At 46.8% G+C, this 19,571-nt stretch overlaps 1 protein-coding gene across 5 annotated transcripts in view; it reads left to right on the top strand.

The window, feature by feature from the left end:
- Positions 1 to 19,571, top strand: part of TTC7B (tetratricopeptide repeat domain 7B) — a 267,917-nt gene that overhangs the window by 130,066 nt on the left and 118,280 nt on the right. For all 5 annotated transcript variants that reach the window (XM_070469788.1, XM_070469792.1, XM_070469789.1 and 2 more), the window contains 3 exons: positions 3,615 to 3,693; positions 9,906 to 10,078; positions 17,101 to 17,164. In XM_070469788.1, coding sequence (XP_070325889.1) covers positions 3,615 to 3,693; positions 9,906 to 10,078; positions 17,101 to 17,164 — 316 coding nt within the window. The remainder of the gene's footprint in view (positions 1 to 3,614; positions 3,694 to 9,905; positions 10,079 to 17,100; positions 17,165 to 19,571) is intronic.

The raw sequence follows: 19,571 nt of genomic DNA, 5'->3' as shown, positions 1-19,571 counted from the left end.
CCTCCTGTTGGGCTGGTGCTCCAGGGACTCCAGGCCCTTTCTCCTCGGTGAGGGCTGAGCTGCTGGGAGCCGTCCCCCGCGGAGGCAAGCTCTCCCAGCTCAAGAAGCGAGGTGCAGGAGGTGAACCCCGAGTTCTGACCGCTCGCCAGTGCCCGCTGCTCGAATGCTGGCGAGAGTGTTTTTTTGAGACTCGTTTCCCATAATGAATTCTGACATCATTGCACTCCCTCAGTCAGGGGTGTTGAAATAGGATAAATAACCTCATGCCAAGGGTCTGTGGAAACCCTCAAACTCCGGGAGAGTCCTTGGCTCTCTTTCTCTTCGTTCTGGAGTGGAGTTTCTAAGCAGTAGCTCATTCTAGCTGTTTCACGGGTGTCAACACTGTAAGAATAAACTAATAGTTTAGGGACGTGAAAGCAACCCTGTAGTTTTTATTTATTTCCCTCAAATTGCGGGTATTTCATAGCCTTGAGAATGTAGTTCTTGCAAGTTAATCTTTTTCTGTTTCTTTCTATCATGATTATATTAAAAAAATTTTTTTCTGCCGTCATGGCAACCGTGGAACTGACTGCTTGAATAAAATTATGTGACTATAGAAACACAGGCATGGTGTAAGGGCTGCTGGTGGTTGGCTGCTCTGCATTTAGGACACTCTGTTCCTCTTCTGATGTTCACGATGTGGACCTGCCGCCTCCAGCCCCTCCCCGCGGCTGCCAGCCCTGCGCTGCGGCCCCTGCGGCCCCTGCGGCCCCTCCCTTGACGAGCACAGTCCTCTCCGGCTTCTGGAAGCGCTTGACTCTGCAGCCGAAGCTCTTCCCAGAAGAAAACAGCTTGAGAAGAGCGCGGATTTGCTCAGAGGCAGGGCGGTGCCGGGGAGCCCCCGGCGTGGCCGCCGCCTGGCCCGCCCGGTGGCCGCCGTCCCCGGTGACGGGGACTTCCTGCCGCGGCCGCCGGGGGGCGCCGGCCCTGCGCGGGAGACCGCCCGGCCTCCCACGGCGGCTCTGCACCCGGGCCGCAGCCCAGGCGGCGCGCCTCGCCCCGGACGCCAGGCTGCTTCTCCCGCGCCAGCGGCTTTTGCTTCGTTTTTAAACCAGTGTCTAGGAGTAGTTCATTTGCTGAGATCACTGGAACCATCAGATTTGTATTATGTACATATTAATTTGCATATTAATCATGTAAAACAGACCTTCTTTTCTTTTTCTCCCCGAGTATTTTATTGTAAACTTTTTACTTTGTATTGGGGTGTAGCCGATTAACAATGTCGTGATGGTTTCAGGCGGACCGCGAAGGGACCCAGCCGCATGTATATGGGTATCCATCCCACCCAACGCCCCCTCCCACCCAGGCTGCCGAGGAGCCCGGAGCACAGTTCCCCACGCTCACAGCAGGCCTTGTTGGTGATCCATTTACATACAGCCGTGTGCATGTCCTTCCCCAACTCCCCAACCATCCCTTCCCGGTCCTTCCTCCCGGCAACCAGAGGCTGGTTCTCTAAGAAAACAGGCCTTTCTTGTGTTCCTGCTGTTTTGTTCTCCTGCAAGCACCGTCCTGTGGTCTGAGAGCGCGCGTTTCCTTTGTCAGGAAGGTGAGAGCTTTGGCAGAAAGCTCCCAGCTGGCCCTCTGACTGCTGTGTGACTCAGGGCGAGCCATTTCTCTTTTGTGTCACGGTGGACTAGGTCATGTCGGGATCATTTCTAGCTAGAAAATTCTGTGTTTCTGTAACTTGACAAGTATCTCTCTCTGCGAGGAGGGCCTGGGAGACGTTCTGAAGAGCCAGCTCCCACCTGGTGTCTTTCCCCTGAGTTAGAGCGTTTGGATTGAATGCTGCCTACTCAACGCCTAGCTCCCCGCCTGCAAAAACAGCCATGTAAACCTGGGTCTCCGATGACATTGCCTCAGCGCCACCTTCGCTCACAGTTTAAAGCCCCTGGTTTGTTTCCGTGTGCATGCAAACACACGCGAGCTGTGTGCTCAGTCATGTCAGACTCCGGTGACCCCGTGGACTGCGGCCCGCCAGGCTCCTCTGTCCTGGGAGTTCCCAGGCGAGAATACTGAGGTGGGTTAGCCTTCCTTCTCCAGGGCATCTTCCCCACCCGGGATCGACCCGCCTTTCCTGCATAGCGGGTGGACTCCTTCCCCCTGGGCCACCAGGGAAGCCTCTCTTTGTGCCCACTCAGAGTTTACTCTGGGATTCTGGACTAAACCGACACTGCTCTGTCCCGCCCATCCCTTTCTCAGCTGCAGCTGGTTCCCCCCCCACCCGCCGCCCTCTGTGCTACTGAAGAGAACGGAGCTTCAGTCCAAAGCCAATGTACTCTGTTGCCTGTGAACACAGATCCCATAAAAGCAAATGAAGGGGAAAGCAGCATAGATTGCATGTCCCAGGGCCTATTACCTAATTTTTATTCATGTCTCCTTTAGCGCTGCCTGGAGTCCTGAGCACAAGCTTTTCTTTTTATGCCACCGTAAAGCCTCTGATCTGATATCATCTGATGTGTGTGGGTGAGAGGACTATGGGAGTGTTTATGTTCCGGCGCCAGTAAACCAGTATCTTCGAGTTCTGGGGCTGTTCTTGTGAATGAGAGCCCTGGGATGTCACGTTGATATAAGACACGAATTAATGGCCCCATGAGTGCTCAGAGCATACAGAACCCACGTGTAGTTTGCTTTCATCCCTTTGTGTGATTTAAAGTGTCATCTAAGGAGAGAGCCGAATACCTGGACTCTGCCGCGGCCGGCACCGGCTGACCTGCTCGCTGGCTTTTTGGAAAGATGAGATGTGTTCTAATGAGCAGGTTATAAATATCACCGGGTTATGTCATAGGAGGTGGTGGCGCTCGATGTGAAGGGACCTGCGGGGAAGTGATCCCAGCCGGTCGGGTGGGCACAGCCTCAGAGAGGGGACAGACATGGGGCGTCTGGGCGTGTGGGTCAGGGGGAAACCAGGCCTGATTTGCCCCTTCACGAAACATGCTACCCACACAGCGAGGTGCATGGCCATGTGTGAGATGTGCTGACCTCAGCCCAGGGGCTCCCGCCCGCTCGGGAGGGGCTGTGACCCTCTGCCTGCCTGCTTAGGGTTGGGGTTAGGCTGGGGGCGGGCAGGGGGCTTTACTGGGCAGTGGTGTGTGTTCTCGAAGACACAGAGTGCTTGCCTGATGGAGCCCCTCATTTTCATACCTCTGTTCTTTGTCTTGCCCACAAAGAAGGCAGGTCACAAGAAGCCTTTCTTGCATTACACACGTTCGTGTACCTTTATGCCACCCATTCTGGGATGAGGAGTTTAGCACCAGTTAATGAAGTAGGCTGAGCTACTCAGGGGTGGAAGATAGACTCGTGAAAGATATCTTGCCTTTTAAAATTGTTGCCTCAGATCTGGCTTTCCAGCATTTCTTTGCTTGAGAAACTTTGACTGTGGAAGCACCAAAGCCCATCAATCTTAGGTCAGCTTTTTCAGACTTGAGCAAAGACGGACAGACATGTGCAGAGCAATGGTTCACTTACCATCTCGCCGACAGCTTTTATGTAGACAAAATGCAGTGGAACGTGTGTATAAAATATTTAATATTAGCAGACGCCAGATGGAAGCCTTGTCAAATTCTGTGTGCCCACAGGAATCTGACAAGAGGAGTCGGGCGGTTCAGAGAGCTCCTCAGAGCGGTTGAAACGAGAACAACCCAAAACCTGCGAATGGTAAGTGTGACTGCTGACTTGGTTGAGGCCTGAAGGCGCTTCGAGGACCTTCTCTCTCTTTCATATTATAAATGATATATGATGTTTCATCACATATTAGGTAATATAGACGTTATACATTTTAAATTCTATCAGTGAAGCATGTTGATACACATCATTCATTCACCAGTTTAAAGTCATCGGAGATTAGTAGTCACAAAATTGTTCAGCCATCATTTATATTTCCATTCAGAACTTTCTCATCACCCCACGAAAACCTCCATGCCTGTTACTAGGCCGCCTCATTCTGCTCTTCCCCCAGTACGTGGTCTTTTTGTGACTGGCTGGCCCAGCGTGATGTTTTCACGGCCCACCCATCCTGTCCTCTCTGCGGTGGATGATGTTCCAGTGCAGGATAGGGCACGTCTGTCTGTCAGCCGCCAGTCCCTAGGACACTGGAGTGTGTCGACTTGTCAGCTCTTATGAACAATGCTGCTGTGAACATCCTCTTGCAGGTTCTTGTGTGGATATTTGTGTTCGCTTTTCTGGGGTACATACCTGGGATTGGTGTTGCTAGATCCCATGGAAACTGTACGTTTGACCTCTGGAGGAATTGCAAACTGCCTTCCAGCTCGACTGCGCCGTTTCTCGTTCTCACCAGAAGCAACGAGTGTTCCAGTTTCCCCACGTCCTTGACAGCACTTGTTTGTCGTTTCTTTTCAGCGCTAGCCATCCTCCGTGAGCGAGCAGTGCCATCTCACTGCGGTTCCGACTTACATTTCCCTGACGGCTGGTGACGGACATCTTTTCACTCGCTTCTCGGTCTCGCTCTGTTAAACAACGAGGCCCTGCCGGTGCCCGTGTGGCTGTGCGCTGAAGGCTCGTGCCCACCCCAGACAGGGCAGAGGCGTCAGATCCTAGGGGTTCCTAGCTGTTCAGCTACATTGACCATAAACCCAGAAACAGGAAAGCTAGTTAAATACACTGGCTGATCAGCAGCTTGACTCCCCTGTGGACTTGAGTTCTCTCGCCTTCCTGTTAAAGCTTTCACTCTCCTGCCCGGGAGGCTCACCATTACACCTCGTAGCGTGCCCTTCAGAGCCAGCGCCGCCGAGCGTTGGCGTTTTGTCATCCGTGCTGTGGTCTGCCCGTTATCAAGTGTCCTTTACCATGGGTTTTCATCTTTCTGTCCACACCACGTGGCATGTGGAATCTTAAATTCCCTGCCCAGAAACTGAACCCACGCCCTCTGTAGTGTACGCCTGGAGTCTTAACACCCTGGACCCGCAGGGAAGTCCCTCGGGAATCCTTTAAGTGCTGTGAGTGTTCAGCTGGACAAGGCTAAGCCTCTCCCGTCGTGGGAAGTGAGGCTGCGTCTTCATTTTGGCGTCTCCAGAACATTAGGATGTGGACGCACGACTCACAGGTCCTGGGGGCTCAGCCAATAGGCTCTCCTAGGATTACAGGGCCAAGTCTCCTCAGTCGTGTCTGACTCTTTGCAATCCCATGGACTGTGGCCTAATAGGCTCCTCCGTCCATACTTCCCAGGCAAGAATACTGGAGTGGGTTGCCATTTCCTCTTCCAGGGGATCTTCCCAGCCCAGGGATTGAACCTGTGTCTCTTAAGTCTCCTGTGTCGGCAGGCAGGTTCTTTACCACTAGTGACACCTGGGAGGCCCAGAATTATTGGAGATAAGACAAGATGGGTGACTTCACACACACACACACACACACACACACACACACATCACCAAAAACTCACTTGGTCGTTGATATTCATTTATGTGTTGGTATGATTTATCGGTGCCCTCAGAAGTTCAAAGAAAACATTTTTTGATCAACACAGCTCTTTAAGGGAAAAAAAACCCTGCAAAAATAGGGATAAAAATTGTTGCCACATGTCTTTTCTCTCAAATTGACCTCCTCCCCACATTCCATAAAACTTCCCAACTGGTCAGCATGAACAACTTAAAAGATTTGAAAGCATAAAAGAGTACTGGCAAGTGTTCTTGTAATTGTTTTAAAAGCTCACTTAGCCAATCTTTCAAAATTCTTAAATATAGACTCTCAAAAAATACATATTTCATTAAGGAAATGAATAGTTCTTCCTCATTAAAAGATGTGTGTACATGGACTGCACTGTAGGAATCTGCCTGTTGCTTATGCCAACATTATTTTTCAGAGTTAGAGAATATTTTCTATTACTGTGTATGGTTTATGATTTTCAAATCAATGTATTTTAACTTATAAAAATCCTTTGAGGTAGGATTCTGGCCAGAAATATGTTAGGAAGGAAGAGTGGTTTCTTCTTTTTTGTTCCTGAGAAACCCAGTGAAGAGACTTCTAAAGGAAGCCTGTGAGGACTGAAGCTGGCCCTGGACACTTCCAGCTTTAACTAACTGGTCAGTGTTAACACAGGTTTCCCTGGTAGCTCACGCGGTGAAGTATCCATCTACAATGCAGGAGACCTGAGTTTGATCCCTCAATTGGAAAGACCCCCTGAAGAAGGAGATGGCAACCCGCTCCAGTGTCCTTGCCTAGAGAATCCCATGGACGGAGGAGCCTGGCGGCTACAGTCCCTGGGGTCACAAAGAGTCGGACACGACCGAGCGACGGACGCGTTCACGTTCAACATGAGGGGGCACTTCCCACTCAGTGTCACACTTTAGTTGCAGGCACACCTTTGGTCTTGGTTGATGGTCCACGAGTGACCTAAATTAAACTGTTTCTAATTCCTTGAGTGCTCAACCAGAGGTGTGCATCCGATACATCTGAGGACTGGACAAATACACATCCCTGTGCCTGACCTCGGGAATGCCAGCCTGTGGCTGGACTCAAGAACCTGTATTTTCTAGTTTCCATAAGTGACTCTTTGCCCAGCCCAGCTGAGAAACACTTCCTGGGACATCTTCACTGGCGTCTTTTGGTTTCCACTGGACGTGAGAAAGCTTCTCTAGCTATTGCCACTCATGAGACAAGGTTTCTTGTGTGTGTGTGTGTGACTGTGTTTTTTTTTAACTTTTTATTTTATATTGGAGTATAGTCGATTAACAACGTTGTGATAGTTTCAGACAGTGAAGGACAGTGAAGGGACTCAGCCATCCACAGACATGTACCCATTCTTCCCCAAACTCCCCTCCCATCCAGGCTGCCACCTGACACCGAGCTTACAGCAGGTCCTTGCTGGTGATCCATGTAAACACAGCAGTGTGTAAATGTCCATCCCAAACTCCCTAACTATCTCTTCCCCTCATTGGTACCCACTGGCAATCTTAAGTTCCTTCTTTAAGTTTGTGAGTTGGTTTCTGTCTTGTAAATAAGTTCATTTGTATAATTTCTTTTTAGGTTCTGCACATAAAGGATGTCATATGATTTTTCTTCTTCTCTAAGGCAGTGTTTCTTAATTGCTGTATGATTTCTCTTCGATTAGCTGATAGTTGCAAATTTATGATATCCTCATGAGATGGAAAAGTTGCTTTGTAAACTCTGGTGTGAAACTATAGCAGAGAAGGATTTAAAAGTACATTTACAGCAACCCCATTCCTAGATACATACTCAAATAATTGAAGCTTTCAAACCAAAACTTGTATATGAATGTTCATAGCAGCACTCCTTCCAGTAGCCGGAAGGTGGAAACAATTCAAGTGTCTACCGGCCGATGACTGAATAAACAGAATACAGTGGAATATCATTCAGCTGTAGAGAGGAATGAAGGACTGATTCATGCTGCTCCATGGATAAACCTTGAGAACATGCTGAGTGAGCGGAGTCAGACACAGAAAGACCACGTGTTGTACGGTTCCCTTTATATGAAATGCCCAAACTAGGCAAACCCACAGATACAGGAAGCAGACTCGTTGCTCCCAGGGTGTGGGAGGAGGGAGGATGGAGAGTGCCTTCTCAAAGGGTGTGGGCTTTCCTTGTAGGGTCAAGCGTGTTCTGGATCTAGACAGTGACGGTGGTTGTACAACACTGTGAATGTGCTAAATGCCACTGGATTGTACACTTTAAAATGGTGAATTTTATGTTATGTGAAGTTTATCACAGTTTAAAAACACATGCAAGAAAAAAATAGTGCATTTAATGACCAAATTTGTACAAAGAAGTTCAAGTTCTTCTTCCAGGCAGCTTTCTTCCTTTCTTTCCCTTCATTTGAAATATATTTGATAGTTATCAACAATTTTTAGGCATTTAAACTACAAACTATATATGTCCTGAGTATAAAACATAAAAGGTATCATAGACATTAGTGATCTTGCTGATAATTTCTCCTATTCAATCTCCTCTGAACTTCATTTGTGCTTTCAGTGAATATAACCAACTTCCTTCCTAACTGGAGGTGCATGATGAGCTGATTAATATATGCAATCACATCAAAACCTCATCGAAAAGCTCTCTCCGGAAGGTTAATACTTGAGGGAAAATGAGGTCTGGTGTGAGCTGTCCAGCAGCGGACAAGCAGACTATCTTGAGGACAGAGACTTTTACCTTAGAATCCCTCTGTGGCAGATACATCCACAATGTGAAGTTCCTGTTCATTTTTCTCCTTTAACATTTTTTTTCCCCTCAGCTAGAGCGAGTGGAGGTTATTCTTGCCAGTTGATGCTTCCAGCAAAAGTCATTAGTTTATATGACTGCAGTGAGATCAAAACAAGGCCATAATGGAAGGTTTAAGAAAATGGTTCAGGAACTGTTTAGGTGCTGAAAATCGTGTTCTTATGAGATCTTTACAGATGGCTCAGTTGGGGATGATCTGAGTGCATCTAATTTCACATTTTTATAGACATTTAAAGCCAGTGGCTCTTACTTGGGAATAATGAAGAAAATTTGCCTTTACCCAGTGGTTATCAGGAACCACTGAGCTAGTAATTGGGTTGCATTTAGGTTTCCTTGTGGTGTTTTAAGAGATTTCTCACGGATGAAAGCCTCGCAAAGTTCTTTTCTGGAACATAGTGATTTAAAAAGTCTTGTTCTTAGGAAAGATCAGTACCCTTTGCCTGCCTCTTCCGAAGAACACTAAAACCTTGTGGAAAACCTGCTGGCTGACGTGTTCTTTCCCTGCCTCTGGCTGAGTGTGAGGTCGCCTGGATCACCCTGCAATGCAGTCCTTCTATTTTCAGAGGGATTTTTTTTTTTTTAATTTCTCCTCTTTGTCACTGGGAGATGATGAGGACATCAGTTAACACATTTCTCAGTAGCTGCCCTGTCTTCTGCCCCCGGTACCTCGCCCACGGAGCTGCTCCGGCTTCCCGGTGACTGGCAGTGAAGGACCCGCCAGTGCAGGAGACCTAAGAGACGCGAGTTCCATCCCTGGGTGGGGAAGCCTCCCTGGAGAAGGGCATGGCAACCCACTCCAGGCTTCTTGCCTGGAGAATCCCGTGGACAGAGGGGCCTGGCGGCCCCAGTCCAGAGGGTCGCAAGGAGCCGGACGGGACAGAAGTGCCGCAGGACACACACACACGCATGGTGCTGCCCTAGGCAGCAGAGTGACCGCGTTAGGGAAACAGTGATCTGCATCTAACCCGGGAGGACGAGACTCAGACGTTTCTGAGTTTTCATAGTGGGAAAAGAGATATCTACCCAGCTTTGGGAAAATGTATTTCTGGGTCAGTGCCCGTGCTCCCACTGCACCCTCCCTGCCCTTGGGCCGGAAGACCAGGGTGCAGGAAGGACAGGGCAAGGCCTCGGGTGCCGAGGGCCGGGGCGGGGACACGGAGGACTTGTTCTGGCTTGCCTAAGAAGGAAGACATTCTAAACATCTGCACCGGACATCCTCTTATCGTCAACAGAGATTTTTTTCAGGGATTACATCATCTAGGTTGAGTTCTGGCTTTCTGCCAACTTTGGGCTTTAGCAGGCACTGGTTGGACAGTGATGAAAATATTTGCAGTTCACCTACTATTTAGTTAATACAAGAGCTTTTGGAAAAGAGCTTAACTAAAAATTTCAGGTCCTAAACATGTTTAGTCTTCCAGAATATAACGGAAGCAGGGCAGCATTTGAAGGGCATGAGGTTATCTGTTTTTTAAATGTTTCAAGTATCTTAGTGTATCATATTTTTTTTTTTTTGTCATCAACTGGAGAATTTTCATCATAGGAGTAAAAATTTTTAACGAGTCTTCGAATAGTGATGACAAAGTGATGGCTGAAAAATATTTGCTCGATGAGCAAACGAATGAGTGAATGATCCGAAATAGATTCACGGCTGTCCCTCTGCTCCTTTGTGTCCCCAGACAATAGCCAGGCAGCTGGCGGAGATCTTGTTGCGGGGTATGTGTGAACAGAGCTACTGGAACCCTCTGGAGGATCCGCCATGCCAGTCACCCCTGGACGATCCTCTCCGGAAAGGAGCAAACACGAAAACCTACACCCTCACCCGGAAAGCCCGCGTCTACTCAGGAGAGAAGTATGGGAGCTGGCGTCCTCACGCGTAGGTTAGGGGGCGGGAGGGAAGCCTCGGGCCCCCCGGCGGCGCCAGTGCAGGAGGTGCAGGACTCGCAGCGTCCGGCCCTGGGTCGGGAGGACCCCCTGGAGAGGGGCACGGCAGCCCACTCCAGCGTTCTCGCTGGAGAATCCCACGGACAGAGGAGCCTGGCTGGCTGCAGTCCACGGGGTCACAAGGCGTCGGACGCGACTGAGGACTTAGCGCACACACACACAAGGATGCAGAGACGTTCGAGGGCAGATTTTTTTCTCCCCTGAAAGAGAACCAGACAAGCAAGTCTAATTTACGAGTTTAATAAAGATACCTCTTTACTTTTCATAACTTCAGTGAAATCCATGCACTAGTGGGGACCTTTTAAGTGGGAAAATGCTCTCATTCTTATCTAGAATAGCTTGGCTGCTATTATCAGCCTTCACTGTTGGTCTTTGGGATTTTTATTCAGATTATTATAAGAACTTCAGCATCGTACAAAGTTATTAGTAAGCCAGAGTTCACTTTTTTCTTTTCCTCAGCAACTCCTTGATCTTCGTTTAAAATTTTGTTTTAAACCGAATTAGCTATAAGAAGAATTAAGTCATTAACAAATGCTTAATAATTTACAAGTGTTGAAAGGTGATGTCTCTGTAGAGCGTGTTCACTGTTTTCAGTGAAACTGTGGGTCACCTCTGAGGATGATGGGGTAAGGGTCCACGCGTGGCTCCACCTGGGCTTTCCCCGTAGGGAAGGAGTAGGCGGGAGACAGAGCGAGACCCCGAGGCGACAGGAAGACAGGAACCTCCCCTCGGAGCCTTCCTTCCCGTCTTTGTTCCTACAAGACCAAGACACCGTGGCTTTTCAGAACCTCGCCATGAGGGAAAGAGGAACATGTACAAATAAATATGGAAAGCTTCTTTAGTCACTGTGCAGTGGGAGGTGGCTGAGAGCCCGCAGGCTGCTGCCTCTGAGGCCCCGGGAGCGCTGACAGAGAAGGGGCTGGAGGGTTATCGCGGGTGAGGCTTCTGAGCATCGCTCTGCAGCTTCGGGGGGCAGTGCTTCTCAGGGTAACTGCCTCTTAGTCAGTCCGTCAGTTCAGTTGCTCAGTCGTGTCTGACTCTTTGTGGCCTCATGGAGGGCAGCACGCCAGGCCTCCCTGTCCATCACCAACTCTCGGAGTTTACTCAAACTCCTGTCCGTCGAGTCGGTGATGCCATCCAACCATCTCATCCTCTGCCGTCCCCTTCTCCTCCTGCCTTCAGTCTTTCCCAGCATCATGGTCTTTTCCAAGCAGTCAGCTCTTCACATCAGGTGGCCAAAGTTTTGGAGTTTCAGCTTCAGCATCAGTCCTTCCAATGAACATTCAGGACTGATCTCTTTTAGGATGGACTGGTTACATCTTGCAGTCCAAGGGACTCTCAGGAGTCTTCTCCAACACCACAGTTCAAAAGCATCAATTCTTTGGCGCTCAGCTTTCTTCATAGTCCACCTCTCACATCAATGCATGACCACTGGAAAAACCATAGCCTTGACTAGATGGACCTTTGCTGGCAAAGTAATGTTTCTGCTCTTTAATATGCTGTCTAGGTTGGTCATAACTTTTCTTCCAAGGAGTAAGTGTCTTTTAATTTAATGACTGCAATCACCATCTGTAGTGATTTTGGAGCCCCCAAAATAAAGTCTGACACTGTTTCCACTGTCTCTCCATCTATTTGCCATGAAGTGATGGGACCAGATGTCATGATCTTAGTTTTCTGAATGTTGAGCTTTAAGCCAACTTTTTCACTTTCCTCTTTCACTTTCATCAAGAGGCTTTTTAGTTCCTCTTCACTTTCTGCCATAAGGGTGGTATCATCTGCATATCTGAGGTTATTGGTATTTCTCCCGGCAGTCTTGATTCCAGCTTGTGCTTCTTCCAGCTCCGAGTTTCTCATGATGTACTCTGCATATAAGCTAAACAAGCAGAGTGACAATATACAGCCTTGATGTACTCCTTTTCCTATTTGGAACCAGTCTGTTGTTTCATGTCCAGTTCTAACTGTTGCTTCCCGACCTGCATACAGGTTTCTCAAGAGGCAGGTCAGGTGTCCTGGTATGCCCATCTCTTTAAGAATTTTCCACAGTTTATTGTGATCCACACAGTCGAAGGCTTTGGCGTAGTCAATAAAACAGAAATAGATGTTTTTCTGGAACTCTCTTGCTTTTTCGATGATCCAGCAGATGTTGGCAATTTAATCTCTGGTTCCTCTGCCTTTTCTAAAACCAGCTTGAACATCTGAAAGTTCATGTTTCACGTATCGTTGAAGCCTGGCTTGAAGAATTTTGAGCCTTACTTTGCTAGCATGTAAGATGAGTGCAATTGTGCTGTAGTTTGAGTATTCTTTGGCATTGCCTTTCTTAGGGATTGGAATGAAAACTGACCTTTTCGAGTCCTGTGGCCACTGGCCACTGCCTCTCAGTCTTCTTAAACTGACCCTAGCCTTTCTCTGTCTTGTCATCTTGTTCAATTTGCATTTCTTGTATGGATTCAGACTAGTGAGCATTTTCTTAACTTTTTCCTGCATTCCTTACTCCTTATCTGGATTCATAGAACATCTGTTCTAGCAATTCTCAAACTCTCACTTTTAAAATGCTGACCCCTTATTATGAGCTATTTAGCAGCAGGACTGAGGTTCTTTTTTAGTTACTGTTTTTAAATCTTAAAAATAGGCCCTAGATTTTTCCTCTGCTTTAGCTGCTTCATAAGTGCCTGTATATTGAGGACTCCAGCTCTTGCTTCCTCCCCCAGTCAAGTTTGACATTTGGATGAAGCTCTGTGTCTGTCTGGGTACTATTCCAGCGTGGCCTCATCCCTTGAAGGTAGAAAAGCTCCGAGTGCCGGCCATGTCTCCCTGCTTTCTGGAACCACTCAGTCTTTGCCGCACATCAGCTTCCCCATCTGTACAAGAATTATGGAGGCAAAACATAGATCGAGTTAAATGTAGTTATTAGTTAGAAGATTCCCATACTGTGAATGGTTATTAAGACACAAATTTCATTTCACACAAATACACACAGTCATTTTTATTAATGTTTTGTTGAGATCTAATTCACATGCTATACAATTCACTCATTTAAAGTGTACAATGCACTTTAATATAGCTTTTAATATAGTCACATTGCTCATCACTATGGTCAAATTTAGAGTATTTTTATTATCCCCCCCAAATAAACCTAGCACCCCTTAGCCTGCCTTCCCCCCAAACCCTTATATTTTCACATGAATTTTAGGATCATTTTGTCTATTTCTGCAAAAAAACAATACAGGGCAACTAGGATTATGATAGGAAATGAATTTAATCTGTAGATTAATTTGAGAGTGTTGCCATCTTAACAGGGCTTCCCAGGTGGTGGTTAGTGGTAAAGAACCCCCCTGCCAATACAGGAGACTTAAAAGACATGGGTTCGATCCCTGGGTCGGGAAGATTCCCCCGGAAGAGGGCATGGCAACCCACTCCAGTATTCCTGCCTGGAGAGTCCCATGGATAGAAGAGCCTGGCAGGCTGCAGTCCATGAGGTCACAAAGAGTTGGACACGACTGAAGTGACTTAGCACACAGGCACACCATCCTAGCAATATTAAGTCGTGACCATAACATGTCTTTCCATTTATGTTTCTTTTGTTCGACAACAATTTGAAGTTTTCAAGGTATAATGTTTGCATTTCTTTTGTAAACTTATGCTAAGGGTGTTCTGGTGTGTGTCGGCTATTTTTTTCAATACTATCATAAATGGAATTGTTACTATTGCTTTCATTTTGGGGTTGTTTATTGCAAGTATATAGAAATAAAATCGATTGTCTATATTGATTGTGTATGCTGAAGTCTTGCTGAACTGATTTATTAGTTCTAATAGTTTTTTAGATCCCTTGGGATTTTCTATACGCAAGATCACGTCAGCTGCACGTACAGTTTTACTTCTTCCTGACATGGATGCCTTTTGTTTCATTTTCTTTCTTCCATTCTATTCTTCCTTGAAAGAAGCACTTGAAGTGGTTTGATAAGGAAATGCACATTAGATAATTAGCACAAAGTAAAGAAGGAGGCTAGAAAGCACTAGTTTGTGCCAGGAAGTGGATGATGGTTTTTTTTAACACTAGGAGCGCCATACATTGTGCTAAACTCCTGTGTAGGCCTCAGAGGAGAAAGTAATTACCCTGGCATCCTAAATGCAGGTCTGAACCTCCTGGCAGCCAGTGCAGACGGTTTCTGGGAAGGATGAGGATGCTGTTTGAAGGGTAGCGATGAGGGACACTGAAGGGTCTGGTAACTACTTGGCAGAACCAAAGGTATGAAGGAGCAGTTCTTCCATCACCTTCCTCCAGATCTAAGGCTGGAGTTTCCCAGCTCCACAGCCTGAGGCCTGGGGGCCCAGGACCTTCCCTTGACACTCTTGGGCCCTAAGAGGACAACATCACAAAAGGAGAGCCCAGCAGTTTCTCTGTCTGCCCTGAGCTCCACAGGGAAGAGGGCCAGAAAGGCCAGAAATAGGCCTGGAGAATTCATCGTTGGCGGGGGCGGGGGCGGGGAGGAGGGGTAAACGACAGTGTGCAGGTTTTCAGGGACTTCTCTTAAAACTGTCCTTTCCCCTCACCGGTCCCTGCTTCTTCCTGCTGGTCCTCAGAGCCTTGCAGCGCCCCCTGGGGACCCATCTTGCCTGCCTTGAAAAGGGTAGAGGGTAGAGGAAGCAGAATTAGGATCAGTTAATGTGCTACTTTTGGCAACCCACTCCAGCATTCTTGCCTGGAGAATCCTATGGACGGAGGAGCCTGGTGGGCTACATTCCACGGGGTCACAAAGAGTGAGTGAGTGACTTAAAAAAAAAAGTGCTACTTATTAGCAGCTCTGGTTAAAATAACACAACCTCGCATATAAGCAGCCTAGACGACTCAGATGGAATTTGGGGATTATTTTGGACTCAATTTGCTGGTATTAAGTCACAATTAGCATGGGCTCTCTCTCTTTTCAATTAGTCTGGACAATGCAGAACTGGCTAGCTATGGGGGAAAAAAAAAAAGCTTAATGTTACTGCTTTTTTCGTGAGGTCCCAGTTGCATGTGAACATGAACTAGAATGTCAGGAACTGATGGCTGGATGGGGATACACACACACACACACACACACACACACACGAGCATTCTGAATTCAAAGCCTGTAGGCTCTATTTCTGAATTTAAGGAGAGAGAAGTGTTCTCTCTTATAAAAACCCAAGTCACCTAAAGCTACCTCTTAAATGAGGTCACTGCAGATTCTAGAAGCTTGTTCCTTGCTCACAGGCGCCCCCCCCTTTTTGTAATTTTTTAATTGAAGGATAATTGCTTTACAGAACTCTGTGGGGTTCTGCCAGACACCAACAGAAACAGGCCATAGGCATGCCCATGCCCCCTCCCTCCCGGACCCCTCCCCACCTCCCTCCCACCCCGCCTGCAGCCCATCACAGAGCCCTGTCTGGGCTCCCCGAGTGATACAGCACGTTCCATTCTATCTGTTTCACACGATGCTGTACATTTCCACGTCACTCTCTCCATTCATCTGCCCTTCTCCCGTGTCTGTAGGTCTGTCCTGCACGTCTGTTTCTCCCTTGTGGCCCTGAAGCTCACAGGCCCTTTTATAAACTGACAGAGCAATGGGAACCATCCCACAGGTGGTCTGCTTACCTCCAGGATGTTCGAGCTGTAAACTCTCAGTCACTGTACTTTTCGGTCTTACTCCTCACGGTCCTTTAACACAGTACAAAAGTTGCCGGCACTGCGAAAAGAAGCGCTTAGATCACAAGTATCTCAAGAGCTTAGATCACAAGTGCCTAAATCACAAGAATTTAGAATCATTTGGAAAACGTTTCTTGACCATTTGGGGGCAGCAGGGGGCCTCATCCCTTCTCTTAAGTTAGATATAATAGTATGCCTGGGAAGGTGTAAATTTAGTCTCTATTTAGTCCTCTCCAAAACATCCAGGGTTTTTTTTCTTTTTTAACTTTTTTTTTTTTTTTTTTAAGTTTTTCTTTTCTTTTTTTTTTTGGCCATGCTGTACAGCATGCAGGATCTTAGTTCCCCATCCAGGAACTGAACCTGTGCCTCTGCGGTAGGAATGTGGAGTCTTAACCACTGAACCAGCAGAGAAGTCCTTAACCAAGTGCATTCTTCCTGCATTCTTCTAGCATTCCACAAAAGGGCTGAGTTTGGCCCAACTTGTGATGCAATTCACGGTTCTACTCAAGGATTCTAGAGCTTTAGAATGGAGAAAAATGTGGGAAGTCTTTTAAAATGCTCAAATCACAAAAAATATGATATAGAGAATGGAGATCAGAGTTACATTTGGTTTATATTGTTCTCTAATCCTGAGCAACATTGAGCTTAAAAGCCTTTCCTTTTAATTCAAGATGTTGAGTCTAGCCAAATTCCATAAAATTAATAAGACAGTTCTTGCATGCTACCCCAAAATTTGGCATGTGTGTTTCTGTAAAATAGCTCACTTAGCAGTATCCTAGTATCTTACAGTATCCTAGAAATTATTCAAACTCTAAAATTGCTTCCAATCTCCTATTTATTGAAATGACAATATACAATATACCAGCTAGCAAGTAAGACATGAGAAGAGTACCATGTAGTGAAATGTCTGAGGGTTATAACTCATAATGGGTTTAGGAGAAAGTCTGTGTTATTTAGACAATGTCAGTTTGTACTGATCAAAATTTCTGCCTCTATAATAGTCACAAATGTTATTTGGGCTTTTAACTTGGTTTCTACAGCTTTACCCTGTTACCTGCTATTAAAATGCATAGTTAAAATGTATAAATTCCATAGATTATCACAGAAGTAAGCAAATTAATTCAAATGTCCAGATTATCCAGCATTTTTTATGGCTTCTATACGATATAAAAATCTAGAAGCTGTTAGCATTCAGTCCTGTTCTTAGTCATGTATTTTGTGTGACTTTGAATTGCCATATATCAAAGTGAATTTTCTTTACGCAGCGTTTTTTGTCCTCAAGAAAATACTGAAGAAGCCCTGTTGTTGCTGCTGATCAGTGAGTCGATGGTGAGTAGGATGTATTCTTGCACTTTTCTTTCCCTGCTCCCTTAGTCCCTGTTCTGATGTGGTGACTCGGTCAGGATAGAGACTCTTTTTCTTTGCAGAAACAAGAAGAGTACTTTCTGAAGGGGACACCTGGTGGGAAAAATAACTACAGTGGTTTAAAGAGAGATGTGTCTAATTCTTGGGCTGGCTAGAAATGCCCCTTGGGTTGGCCTGACACATGAAACTTCTCTTTCCCTTAGCAATTAGCAGGCATCTGAGTTCATTCATTTATCCACAAAGTACTGATTGAACAAGAACACAGTTGTATATGGGGAACTATAGCTAAAACGCCCATCAGCGGAACCTTAACTGGGGGGCGGGGAGAAGCCCTCAAGGGTAAACCTTTATGAGCCTTCTTCATTTGCCTTGGTGGGAGGGAGAATTTGGGGGTGAAACACTGGCTGTACTGAACCTCTGGTTTCCATAGCAGCGGCCTGATGAAGCTGCCTTGTGTTCCGCCCAGGTCCTCTCTCCAGCCCCCACCTGATCCCCAGGCATTGCACAGTCCCAGGCCAGGAGAGCCCACTCTGTTACCCAGCTCCACTGTCGGGAGGGAGTTTTTGCCAGACCATCAGATTCCTTTGAAATGTTTTCTTAGTGTTTGGCCAGGAGATCGAGTTTAGGTCTAGAATTTCATCGTTCATCATTTACTGGGTTTCTTCTCAGCACATCGCTAGGCGTGACGGCTCAACTTGAAGCACGCCAGAGTAATATGTGTCATGGCAGTTAATACCTTGGCACATACATGATGTGTGCTGGGCACCTGAGCAGCACAGCAAGCCCCGGGCTTGGAAGGTCCTTGTGTCCACCACCTCATTTAGACGAGGGACGGCAGGCCTCCTTCAGCGGTCTCCTGCTCCTTCTAGCGGATGCCCTGTCTCCCTTCCGAAACTCCCAACCTGCTGGGCAGACAGGAGCACAAACAGGAGGAAAAGGAGGCGTAACTGCAGCGGGAGAAGGTGGTCCCCCTACTCCTGAGCTCACGGCTTAAGTGGAGGCGTGAGACCTCCTCCGGGGGAGAAGACGTAGAAACCGTGCTGAGTGAAGACGGGGCAGAGGAGGCTGCGGTTGGGCGTGGAGCGTAGCTTTCTTGCCTTACTTTAGAGCTTTGGGTTTTCTTTTTCTGTGAGATGGCCCTGAGATGTTTACAAGAGTGAGACTGCTTGAGTTACCGCATCTTTTTATTTGGAAGCCCTTTGACGTCATTGGCCCCACTTCCTCTGAAGGATACAGGTCGCCTCCATGGCTCATCTTTCCTTGACTGTCAGCTGGTGACTTCGGATGGTGTCATTTACATCCTCTCCTCCGCCTTGGCACAGTGGTGGAGGCACATATGTGCACAGGCCAGCACCCAGTGGCCTCCTGTAACTGGTATTCAGACGAGCAGATCTCACCGTGCCCCGTCAGCTCCGTGGCGGGTGGGTGGGAGTGCTCAGTGCCATCCCCTCCTCCTCTCTGGGCCCTTCACAACCTGGCATTTAGCTTCCTTTGGGCAAACTCAGTTAGTGATAATGTAACAGTTCTGAAAGCATGGTGACCATACACTTTCGATCTCTTGGACAATTCTGATTGAAAATATTGTGTTCTGTTGTCAGGCTGTGTGCGTTCCAGTTTGGAATTTGGGAAAGCTGGCAACATCTCTAGAATGCATGCTCTTAGAGTAGATGTCTTGGGAGTGATGTCTAACCCTCCTGCTCCCTCACTGCAGTGACAGACCCTAATAATACTCAAATTTCGGATCCCTTTGAGGCAGTCAAATTCGACTCTGTCGTATTCAGTTTCCAGAAAATCTCTTCAGAGGATGATGAAATCCAAATGATGACAGTAAATAAGAAGGACGGGGTTTGCCAACCAGGACGGTTATGTTCTCTCAGTAAATCATTCCATGGTTACGTAGGTAGAAATCTAAATTAAGTTGCCTTTGGAAGCCTTTTTTCATGTCCCTTGATTTTTTTTTTTTTTTTCAGTTTTTAGACAGAAAATAGATGTGCTCAATTTCAGAACCAAAATGAGAATTGCTGTGTTGTGTATGTGTGTGTGTGTGTGTGTGTGTCTGTCTGAGAAAATTGTAGTCTCCTCTGGTCCTGATTTTAACTTAGAAACATAAATTTGTCAATGGTCCCTCTGCCTACAAGAACTCATTTGGAGTTGAACTGTGTTCTTACCTCAAATAAAATTAGTTTTTCCAGGAGAAGGGAGTTATCAGAATTGTATTTTAGCATGATTACTACTGAGACAGCATTCTGGGCTATTTATTATTTGTAGACCTGCTTGAGATTCTGATTGTACCTTTTTAATCAAAAGGCACTGATAGACTTTCTCTTTAAAAAGAAAAAAGGAATGTGTTTGGCATAACCTGAAAATCTTT

Source organism: Odocoileus virginianus, chromosome 6, assembly GCF_023699985.2.
Source record: "Odocoileus virginianus isolate 20LAN1187 ecotype Illinois chromosome 6, Ovbor_1.2, whole genome shotgun sequence".
Taxonomy (NCBI): Eukaryota; Metazoa; Chordata; class Mammalia; order Artiodactyla; family Cervidae; genus Odocoileus; species Odocoileus virginianus.
The sequence above is the reverse complement of the archived record's forward strand: the minus strand, read 5'-3'. Positions and strand labels throughout refer to the sequence as shown.